The sequence below is a fragment of the Scyliorhinus canicula genome, chromosome 2 (genome assembly GCF_902713615.1).
Source record: "Scyliorhinus canicula chromosome 2, sScyCan1.1, whole genome shotgun sequence".
Taxonomy (NCBI): domain Eukaryota; kingdom Metazoa; phylum Chordata; class Chondrichthyes; order Carcharhiniformes; family Scyliorhinidae; genus Scyliorhinus; species Scyliorhinus canicula.
In genome coordinates this window covers 249572699-249584741 of record NC_052147.1, presented here as the reverse complement: position 1 = coordinate 249584741, position 12043 = coordinate 249572699, and the positions used below count along the sequence as shown (strand labels likewise).

General features: G+C 49.8%; 1 protein-coding gene across 1 annotated transcript in view; it reads left to right on the top strand.

The window, feature by feature from the left end:
* The window catches only part of LOC119962094 (low-density lipoprotein receptor-related protein 1-like), a 2271162-nt gene that overhangs the window by 1128138 nt on the left and 1130981 nt on the right, over positions 1-12043 (top strand). The window contains 1 exon segment of the mRNA XM_038789946.1: positions 10710-10946. Within this exon segment, the coding sequence (XP_038645874.1) occupies positions 10710-10946 (237 nt within the window).

The window sequence follows — 12043 nt, the reverse complement described above, 5'->3', positions numbered from 1 at the left end:
AGACCAGCCACCATCCGGGAGGTGGATGCGAACCATGTCACGTGGATGGATGTCAGGAAGGTTAGCAGTCCATGAGCCGTATGAAGTTTTCTGCTGCAGTCAAGACATGTGCATGCGGTGGAGCACGCGGACATGGTCGAGGTTGGGAGCAAGAATTGATGGCACCGTCGTTCTGAGGGTGTGGTTCATTAGCAGCTGAGCAGGCGACAGGCCGGTGGAGAGCGGGGCGGAGTGATAGGCCAGCAGAGCAAGATGGAAATCTGAGCCAGCGTCGGCGGCCTTGCTGAGGAGTCGCTTTATGATGTGGACCCCCTTTTCCGCCTTCCCATTGGATTGGGGGTACAGGGGACTGGACGCCACGTGCTGGAAATTGTAGTGTCGGGCGAAGCCGGCCCATTCCTGGTTCGCAAAACGGGGCCATTGTCCGACATGACCATCAGCGGAATGCCACGTCGGGCAAATGTCTCCTTACACGCCCTGATCACAGCCGAGGATGTGAGGTCGTGCAGCCTGATGACCTCCGGGTAACTGGAAAAGTAGTCGATGATGATGACGTGGTCCCTGCCCAATGCATGGAACAAGTCAATGCCCACTTTGGTCCAAGGCGATGTGATGAGCTCATGGGGCATTAGGGTCTCCCGTGGTTGGGCGGGCTGAAAACGCTGGCAGGTAGAGCAGTTGAGCACCACATTGGTGATGTCATCATTGATGCCCGGCCAGTAGACGGCCTCTCTGGCCCTGAGGCGGCACTTCTCGATACATAAGTGCCCTTCATGGAGTTGCTCCAACACCAGCTGGCGCATGCTTTGTGGGACGACGATGCAATCCAATTTCAGGAGCACCCCGTCGATAACCGCCAGGTCATCGCGGATGTTGTAAAACTGCGGCATTGGCCCTTGAGCCACCCGTCCGACATTAGGCGCATCACCCACTGCAGAAGTGGATCAGCTGCTGTCTCGCGGCGAATTTGCATCAGTCATGCATCCGTAGCTGGCAAATGAGAGGCTGAAAACTGGACGTGAGCGTCTATTTGGCAAATGAAGCCATCATGATCACATGGAGTTGTGATCGACCTGCGCAGCTTGAGTAAGATACGCTGGAGGCGAGGCGTCATACCATTCAGGTCCTTCTTGATAATATTTACAAGGGGGCGGTGGTCTGTTTCAACCGTGAACTGCGGAAGCCCATAGACGTAGTCGTGGAACTTCACAACTCCGGTGAGCAGGCCGAGACACTCTTTCTCGATTTGTGCATAGCGCTGCTCTGTTGGAGACAACGCTCGCAATGCATACACAACGGGGGCCCATGACGAGGCCTCATCTCATTGCAGGAGCACGGCACCAATGCCCGACTGACTGGCATCAGTGGAGATTTTGGTCTCTTTTGTCGGGTCGTAAAAAGCCAATACTGGGGCCATGGAAAGCTTGGCCTTCAGCTCCTGCCATTCACCCTCGTGAGCAGGGAGCCATTGGAAATCTGTGGTTTTGCGAATTAGGTCTCTGAGGGCCGTGGTGTGTGAAGCAAGATTCGGGGTGAACTTCCGAGGAAGTTCACCATCCCCAGGAACCGGAGGACTGCTTTCTTGTCCTCGGGCTTCTTCATGGACGTGATTGCTGCAATCTTGTCCTCGTCCGGACGCACCCCCTGGTGGGAGATGTGATCCCCCAGAAACTTGATACTTGACTGGCCGAAGGAGCATTTGGCCCTATTGAGGCGGAGGCCGTGTTCGTGGTTGCACCTGAAAACACGCTGAAGGCGGGCAATGTGTTCCTGCGGGGTGGTTGACCAGACGATTATATCGTCAACATATACCCGGACGCCGTTAATCCCCTCCATCATCTGCTCCGTGATCCGGTGGAAAACCTTGGACGCAGAGATGATGCCGAATGGCATCCGGTTGTAGCAGAACCTGCCAAAGGGTGTGTTAAACGTACACAGCTTCCTGCTTGATTCATCTAGTTGGATCTGCGAGAAGCCCTTCGAGGCATCCAGTTTTGAGAATACCTTGGCATGGGCCATCTCGGACGTGAGCTCCTCCCGTTTCGGAATCGGGTAGTGCTCCCGCATGGTATTCTGATTTAAATTTTTAGGATCAATACAGATCCGCAGCTCGCCGGATGACTTCTTGACGCAGACCATGGAGCTTACCCAGTCTGTGGGTTCCGTGACCCTAGAGATGACTCCTTGGTCCTGAAGGTCCTGGAGCTGTTGCTTGAGGCGGTCCTTGAGGGGTGCTGGGACTGTGCGAGGTGCGTGAACGACAGGCGTGGCGTTGGGCTTGAGTAAGATTTTGTACGTGTAAGGGAGCGTGCCCATGCCTTCGAAAACATCATGGTATTGTTGGATGATGGAGTCGAGCTGCACCCTGAAGTCTGTGTCAGAGGATGTAGGTATATCGCTTGAAGAGAGAGAGTGTACTCTCTGCACTAAGTGGAGCAGCTTGCATGCCTGCGCACCAAGCAAGGAGGCTTTTGAGGCAGCAACAATCTCGAACGGGAGAATGACTGTGTGAGCACGATGTGTCACCTCAAGGCGGCAGGAGCCGCTGGCGGCGATGGCATTGCCATTGTAGTCGAGCAATTTGCGCGCGGATGGCAGGACAGCAGGCTGTGCGCAGAGCTTGCGGAAATCAGACAACGCGATGAGATTGGCAGAAGCGCCAGTGTCCAGGCGGAACCTGACAGGGGACCGGTTGATCGTAAGAGTAGCACACCACTCATCATCCTGGCTGACGCTGTGGACATGGACAGGTTTAGTGCCACGGTTGGGGGACATCCTGTTGGTAGTAATGACGCCGATTTGAAACGGGACCTGTGGGTCATTGCAGGCATATTCGGAATCAAGGTGTAGAGTAGGTTGATTGATGGCAGGCTGGATAGCGCTAACGTCTCTGTGGGGCTGGGTGGACCTTCGAAAAGCAGCAGGCATGGAAGATCTTCACATTGCAGCGTAGTGGCCTCGTTTGCCTCACTGCAGGTAGCTTCGGGACTTCGCTGGACTTTGCCGCTTTAAGTGGGCGGAGCCGCAGTTGCCGCACGCCGGAGCGTCGGGACGTTCGCCACGCCACCGCGCATGCGCGGGCCGATCCAGCATAGCACGCACCTGCGTGAAGCGGTCCGTGACGTCAACGCGCTCGCTGCATGTGGGCGCGGGACTCCGCGAAAAACGCGCGAAACGGCCGCCATCATTCAGGTCGAGCCTGAAGAGATTTTATCATCTGGACCCGTTCTGCCTCGTGGGGGGCTTGCCGTGCCGTTTCAGCAGCCTGGATGCATGAGTAGCGCGTGGAGGCCTGTTCATGAAGTACACAGGTCTCAATGGCTGTGGAGAGAGTGAGCTGCTTTACTTTTAGTAGCTGCTGGCGCAGGGGCTCAGATTGAACACCAAAAACAATCTGGTCATGGAGCATGGAGTCAGAGGTGGACCCATAGTTGCAGGGCTGCGCAAGGACGTGGAGGTGGGTGATAAAGGACTGAAAAGGCTCGAGAGATGAACAGACACTTCCAACACAGATGAAGGTTCAACTCAATTTTATTAACTACTTCTAACTAACTAACACACGATGACTGTGGGTCTAAATAATGCTAACTTGAACTAGACACCTAGGCCTTATCCGAACCAGTTGATTCTCTCAGCACATGTTGTGAATCCGTGCTGAGCTGAATAAGTTCCTGTTACACTCAGAGGCAGCACCCAGAATGAGCGGGAGCCGTGGTGCCCTCTGCCTTTATAGTGTGTGTATTCTCACTGGTGATTGGCTGTGGTGTTTGTACATGTTGATTGGTCCCTGTGTGTGTCCATCAGTGTTTGTCTTAATGCATGAGCTTTTAGGTGTGCACGGACATCAATTTCACAAGGAGTTCCTGATTCAAGGACAGGTCACTTAACTTATTTCAGTGATGCCTGCATTTCTTTCAGACAAATGTCAGGAATAGCTAATGATGCCCAAACCAGTATGGCATTGAGCATCGTTCTGGTGTAGGGTGTTGTGCTATAAATTTATAATAATATTCTTTATTATTATCACAAGCATGTCATTTGGGATTGTGGCAGGAAAGCGGAGCACCCAGGGAGAACGTGTAGACTCTGCACAGACAGTGACCCAAGCCGGGAATTGAACCCCTGACCCTGGCGCTGTGAAGGAACAGTGCTAACCACTGTGTTACCATGCCGCCCACTCCATGGCACTATTTGTGGACGCAGAAAACATGAAAACACAAGTTATTTTTTACCATTCGTATTATTCTTTGCTGCTGTTTGGTTTTTCTTAAAGCCATATCCAGCACCAGATGTATAATATGAGGTTTTGTTTTTTTTTATAAATGTTTTTTATTCAGTTTTCATATTTTATATTGAACAAATTACAAATTGTTAGGAGAAAGAAAAAAGAAAAGAAACAAACACGCAAAAATTAACATACATATTTACAGGTAAGCATCTTCGTAGTAGTAACTGCGCACCCCCCCCCCCCCCCCCCTCAACATGTTTATTTAGTTTGGTTTTGGGCCTTAGCTAGCCATCGAACCCCCGTAACGAACCTGTAGCCCCCCCCCCTCCCGCTACCTTCCCCCGACTATTCTTCCTCTTGTACATTGGCCACAAATAGGTCCCGGAACAGTTGCATGAATGGCTCCCACGTTCTGTGGAAGCTGTCGTCCGACCCTCGGATGGCAAATTTGATTTTCTCCATTTGGAGAGATTCCGAGAGGTCGGACAGCCAGTCCGCAGCTCTGGGCGGTGCTGCTGACCGCCAGCCAAACAGGATTCTACGGCGGGCGATCAGGGAGGCAAAGGCAAGGGCGTCTGCCCTCCTCCCCAAGAATAGATCTGGCTGTTCTGAAACCCCGAAGACCGCCACTATCGGGCATGGCTCCACCCTCACTCCCACCACTTTGGACATTACCTCGAAGAAGGCTGTCCAGTACTCCACGAGTCTGGGGCAAGACCAGAACATGTGGGCGTGGTTGGCCGGGCCTCTTTGGCACCGTTCACATCTGTCTTCCACCTCCGGGAAGAACCTACTCATACGGGTTCTTGTTAAGTGGGCTCTATGTACCACTTTTAGTTGCGTCAGGCTGAGCCTTGCGCACGTGGAGGTGGAGTTGACCCTATGCAGTGCTTCGCTCCAGAGTCCCCACCCGATCTCCATCCCCAGGTCGTCCTCCCATTTCCTCCTTGTTGCGTCCAGTACGGTGTCGTCCCTATCTACCAGTCGGTCATACATGTCACTACAGTTCCCTTTCTCTAGGATACTTGCGTCCAGTAGGTCTTCCAGTAGTGTCTGTCGTGGCGGTTGTGGGTACGTCCTTGTCTCCTTTCGTAGGAAGTTTTTGAGCTGCAGGTACCGTAGCTCGTTCCCCCCAGCTAGCTGAAATTTCTCTGTCAGTTCGTCCAGTGTTGCGATCCTGTCGTCCGTGTATAGGTCCCTGACTGTCAGTGTCCCCCCGTCCTGCCTCCACCTTTTGAAGGTGGCGTCGGTCAGTGCTGGTTTGAACCTATGGTTGTTGCAGATGGGAGCCCTGTTCGACATTTTGGTCAGGCCAAGTTGCTGCCGCAGTTGGTTCCAGGATTGGAGGGTGGCTGTCACCACTGGGCTGCTGGAGTGTTTTTTGGGTGGGGATGGGAGTGCTGCCGTGGCGAGGGCCCGAAGGGAGGTTCCCATGCAGGAGGCCTCCTCCGCACGCACCCACTCAGCTTCTGGCTCCTGGATCCATCCCCTTACTCGCTCGGCTGTTGCTGCCCAGTGGTAGAATTGTAGATTCGGGAGGGCTAACCCTCCCCTGGTTTTTGTTTTTTGTAAGACCTTCTTTGGATCCTAGCATTTTTACCCCCCCATACGAACGCCATGATGAGTTTGTCCAGCGCTTTGAAAAAGGCCTTGGGGATGTAGATCGGAATGGATCTAAACAGGAAGAGGAACCTGGGCAGTACGTTCATTTTGATCGTCTGAACTCTCCCCGCGAGGGAGAGCGGGAGTGTGTTCCATCTTTGCAGGTCCTTTTTAACTTCCTCCGTCAGGCTGGTGAGGTTCCATTTGTGGATCCCTTTCCAGTCATGGGCTATTTGGATCCCCAGGTAGCGGAATTTATGTTGGGCTTGTTTGAACGGCAGCCCCTTTAGTGCTGCCGCCCCCCCCCCCCCCCCCCCCCCCCCCCCCCCCCCCTGCGGGTGTACTGGGAAGATCTCACTTTTGCTCATGTTGAGTTTGTAGCCCGAGAAGGCTCCAAACTCTTTCAGGAGCGCGATGATTCCGTCCATGCTGCTTTGTGGGTCCGAGATATAGAGGAGCAGATCATCCGCATAGAGTGAGACTCTGTGCTCTCTACCTCCCCTTCGGATCCCCCTCCAATTTTTTGCTGCCCTGAGCGCGATTGCTAGCGGTTCAATTGCTAGTGCGAACAGCAGCGGGGATATGAGGTTTTGTTAATATGTCAGAGTACACATAAGTCAAACACTGAGAAAATGTAAATGTCGCTGAGCTGTCAGTATGTGTTGCCATTATGCATATACCTTATTTAAGCTGTACACTGTGCATATATCTTCCTTATGCCAACTCATAGTATATTACTATCTTGGATTTCCTACTCCCGATCACATCAGACGGGTTCAGTTAGGGGAGTGGAAAATGTTATGATAACAGTCAAATCGTGTATTATGTTGACGTAAGCGTGTGGCGCGATTGTCCCCTCACCCTGTCACTGATGGGTCATCATTTGCATGTATCAACATATCATTATCAGGTTTAGGCCACCACATCACCCCATCAGAAAATCCATTCATGTCCACACGACTTCAGAACATGTCTACATGACTGGTCTCCCAAGGCGTGTATCTGGTGAGCAGACCTCCCAGGGGAGCTTAGGTGATTGCATTGCTCAGGGGTGAGAGGGTCATGCCCAGGCACTGCTCCTGGCACTGCCTAGGAAGGAGGGGGGGGTGGATTGCCTTCGACAGGACCGAAAGATCCCGCCAGTAGGAAGGATGGTAAAATCCAAACCTCAGTGTCTGTGTTACATTTGTCCACCTGTCTCTGCCCTTGCCGAATGATGTACATTATTCCTCAGCATGCGGACTGTGGTGAGGTCATCACTGGAGGGCAGCAAATTGCTGGGTCGCATCCTGAAGATTTCCGGTTATCACCAGCATCCTTTGTGGGTCCTAAAACATTGAGCTCAATTTTATCTTGCAAACGGCACGACAATAGACCAGACCCTGCAGTTAGTAGAGTTGCACTGTTGGAAGATGTTTTCGAGATTACATTTTACAAATCACTTTGAGGACATGAATCAATGTCATGGCACCAAAGCAGTTCACAGCATACACATTTTGGCTGTTGTGTTTTTGGCACTTTTTGTCAGACCTATCCAAAACTAATCCCAGTGCTCCACACGCTTTGCCGAGCTTTGTATTCTTCTCTGCCTCCACCTGTGGAGTTTGCACTTTTTTCCTGTGTCTGTGTGGTTACCTCCTGGTTCTCTGGTTTCCACCCACAGTCCAAAGATTAGGTGCATTGCTCATGATAAAATTGCTCCTTGGGATCCAGGGATGTGCAGGCTAGGTGAGGTTACAGCGATAGAGCACGGAAGTGGACCTGGGAAGGATGCTCTTTCAGGGGGCAGTGCAGATCCAATGGGCCAAATGGCCTTCTTCTGCACTATAGGGATTCTATGGTTTCCACTTGCAGTTCAGCGTTCTTTACATAGAAAGCTTCACTTTTTTTCCTTAATGACAGAACAAGTGTAGATTGCAAAATCAGGCATTGTTTCTTAAATGCAGAGAATTCTGTCCCACTTTCACTAAAATTACAGAATCCTAAAAACATTTTTAAAAGTTTAATTTAATATGATGCCAAAATCCAGAGCGATTCCTCCTACTGACACCACAGGTAAACTATTCTAGGTAGTGGTTTTCTATCTCAGGGCGAAGGTGTAAATGAGCAGCTTTGAATTAGCCACCTAACATACCAACATCTTTTTGTCTCTATTCCAGTCAAGATACCATGTATAATAGGCTAACAATTTAATATTGCGCATTTTAAATCATGCTAAAAGTTAAGATTGCTCCCATCACATAATGCAGCATTGAAACATGAAGAACTGGTTTCCAGGACAAGGTGAAAGAACAGTGCAGTTGAATCGCAGGTTACAGGGGACTCTTTTAGATGAAAATAATGCTGTCACGTTTAACTCCAAACAACTCCTCCTCATGAAAAATGGGAGATAACCTCTTTCTCATCATAATTAATAATCCACTAACTGAATCACATTTTCAGAAATTGCACAGTACAAAACCGCATATTACCACAATATCACAAGCAGTCACACAGAGAAAGTCAGACTTTTTCTTTTTTTCTATACCGGAGGAGGAGGAATTTCAGGTCACAGGCCACTAATGCCTGTTGACAGCACTGTTCTTTTTGCTGTTGAACCCCACAGTTAATCTCAATGTTTATACTTACCGATGAAATAAATCACTTTGATTTTGCAGTATTTCTTTGCAGTCAGTATGGGTTAGAAGCTAAACTGCTCTCGGCAGGCAACTGATATCATACATATATTTCAAAATTCAAGTCAGCCTCCAAGCAGCCTTTTTTATTTGCTTATTGAGGAAATGCTAGTTGCTTGCACATGAAGAAGTAAATAATTTTATAGCACAGGTCAGAAAGGGGTGGTAAGGTGCCTAACACTGGCGCCTCACAGCGTCAAGGACCCAGGACCAGTTCCAGTTTCCGGTGGCTGTCTGTATGGAGTTTGCACTTTCTCCCATGTCTGCGTGGGTTTTCCCTGCAGTTTCTGCTCCGGTTTCCTTCCACAGTCCACAGTCCAAAGATGCGCAGGTTAAGTGAATTGGTCAAGGTACAATCAGCCCTTCGTAGTCAAAGGTTAGGTGGGATTACGGGTTTACGGACAAGTGGGCCTAGGCAGGGTGCTCTTCCAGAGGGCGGGTGTGGACTCGATGGGCCGATTGGCCTCTTTCTGCACTGTAGAGATTCTATGAACATAAATAGAAATTACAAAAGCAAAGTAGTGTGGACGCTGGGTATCTGAAAGGAAAATAGTAACTGTTGGACATACTCAACAAGTCACAGGACAGTGGAGAGCAAAACAGATTTAATGGCACAGAAATCCCAGTCTCTGCATGGTTGTATCTCAGAGGTACTCTTGAAGATGTGCTAGAGGATCATTCGGAAATCCGAATACAAAGATTTTCTGGTTGCCCAGGAAATTTCAATTTCTGGGGAGGGATTCTCCGACCCTCCGCCGGGCCGGAGAATCGCCAGGGGGTGGCGTAAATCTCGCCCTGCCACCCCGACGCCGGCTGCCGGATTCTCCGGTGCTGGTTTTTCGGCAGGGGCGGAAATCGCGCCGCACCTGTTGGGGGCCATTGGCAGCAGCCTCCCGGGCGATGGCCTGGCTATCTGTTGGGCCCTCGGTGGCCTGGCCCGTGATCACAGCCCACCGATCCGTGGGCGGGCCTGTGCCTGTGCCGTGGGGGCACTCTTTCCCTCCGCGCCGGCCGCTGTAACGGTCCGCCATGGTCGGCGCGGAACAGAACCCCCCTACGCATGCGCTGAGATGACGCCAACACCCGCTGGCGCTCCCGCGCATGCGCCAATGCGCGGCGGCTGGCGGAGGCCCTTCGGCGCCGGTTGGCGGGGCGCCAACCCCGCCGGCACGGCCTAGCCCCTGAAGGTGCGGAGGATTCCGCATATTCCGGGCGGCCCGACACCGGAGTTCACACCACTCCTCAGCGCCGATCCGGCCCGCCCTGCCGGTTAGGGGAGAATCCCGCCCCTGATGCCCCAAGCCCAGAACTCTCCCACAAAATCTGCAAATCTGAATCAGAGTTGGAGGCTTTGGATGATTCCAGCTCATTAACCAGAATAATAATTATAGGAAATATTAGAAGGGGGAGAAAACAAATCTAACACCAGGATAAATATACACCTGACTACCCTCCTCCCAACCCTCTAAATTATCCCTGACCCTCTCACTCCCTCTGTAATCCTCTGACTGCCCCCCCCCCACCCCCACCAACCCACTCCAAACAGACCTGACCCCACCAAAACTCAAGAAGCTCGACACCATCCAGGACAAAGCAGCCCGCTTCATTGCTCCCTCTTCCATAAACATTCAATCTCTCCACCACCGCCAAACTGCAGCAGTTGTGCGTACTATCTACCAAATGCACTGCAGGAACTTACCAAGGTTCCTTGGGCAGCACCTTCCAGTTTAGAAGTACAGGCGAGAAACACGGAACTCCGATGTTGGGTAAAACAGACTGCCAGTATGGTGATGACTGTCACTCCCTGGAATGTTCAGCCCAGTATTTCAAGTTGATGACCTTGTGTCACAGAAATTTGTAACTACAAAGTGTATCCTTCAGTACAGTGAGAGGTCCTGAGGTCAAATGTTGCTGACATTATCCATATTAATGTAAGCTGCAAAGTGCGTGAAGAATACAAACAACAAGCCTAAGATGTTCTCAAGAAAGAACTAATTACTTGTTTTGGTGATTGCAGTATAATTACACAGAGCATCACAATTTATATCCATTTTTAATTGCCTACATTAATTCTCAGCTTTCATTCATGTCATTAAAGGAAAAGTTAATTGATTTCAGTCATTAACCGTTCTTGTTCAGGGTGCAATGAAAAGGGGAGAGTGATAAAATTGCGCCTTGTCATTTTTTAAATCTTTCCATTGCAGAACCAAAGAATGACCTGTTCCTGTTTTATGGAAAGGGCCGCCCGGGAATCATTCGAGGAATGGATCTGAATACAAAAGCAGTTGATGAATATATGATACAAGTGGAAAACCTTGTCAATCCACGAGCTCTTGATTTCCATGCAGAAACGAATTACATCTACTTTGCCGACACAACCAGCTTCTTAATTGGACGACAGAAAATCGATGGCACAGGGCGAGAGACAATCCTGAAAGAAGGTAAGTAAATGGAAATTCTCATGATACTTGTCTGTAATGATAGGCTGAGGCCTTCAAAACCGTTGGTTGATAATGCACATCAATTTTTCTACTATTTGTATATCCCTTTTCCCTGTAGTGGGCATTAGGAAACAGAATTTTCTGTTCTATTGGGACACGCAGATGATGTGAGAAAAATTAGAAGCAACTTATTTATTTTCGGTACCACAGGATGTGCTCAGAGCTATCGTGAAGGGAAATAATTTTAACTGTTCCCTCCTCTTAAAACACAGTTATCTTCTGTGAAGCCCATCAAGTTAACACGTCTATGAGGATAAGAAAGGAATGCAGAGGAATTCCAAAATTTTATTATTTAAGAAATTCATCATAGCGTAAAACTATGAACTTGGACTTGACTGAGAGATATTAACAATGGCAGCTTGAATTAACCTGAGTTAACAACCAATTAGCAAGACATGAGAACAGAGTGTCTCAGTTAATAATAATAATGGCTGCAGTGGATTCAGTGATCTTCTGCAGTACTCATCAAAGTATGTAAATCTACCTCTTTTCATTCAGTACCAATTAAGAGCATGTTGATGTAGAAATTCATTGATGCTATGGATGATGTTCAAACATAATTCGGGCACCTAAGTGTCCACCTTGACGGGCAACATGTGAGTCACCATCCTACACCAAAAGTGCATCAGCCCGCGTGTTGGTGAGGGTCCCAGTCATAGGTCTTCATGGTGCACAGCTGAAATATCTATTCGGCCCTTGCATATACAAATAAGGAGTTCAATGCCTGTTTGAAGACTCCTTTGTGAAACTGGGCTACCTGACTTGTCAGTACCAGACACTTGTGTTCAGGATAGCCATAATCACAATGGCCTTACCAATGCGCCTTGAAGAGTCTGCTGCTGGTCTGTACCAAATAGCAAAACATTTTTGAAAGTGATTCTCCTGACTCCACAGCAGTCCTAAAATCCAGCGCTGGGCCCCTCCCAATTGCCCCCTTCCTTTTTGATCATCCGCTCTCCTCCCCCCTCTAAGGACATACCGAGGGTCACTGCAAAGGGGAAGCAACCAGACCAATTTTAATCTCTTGGATCTGTCAA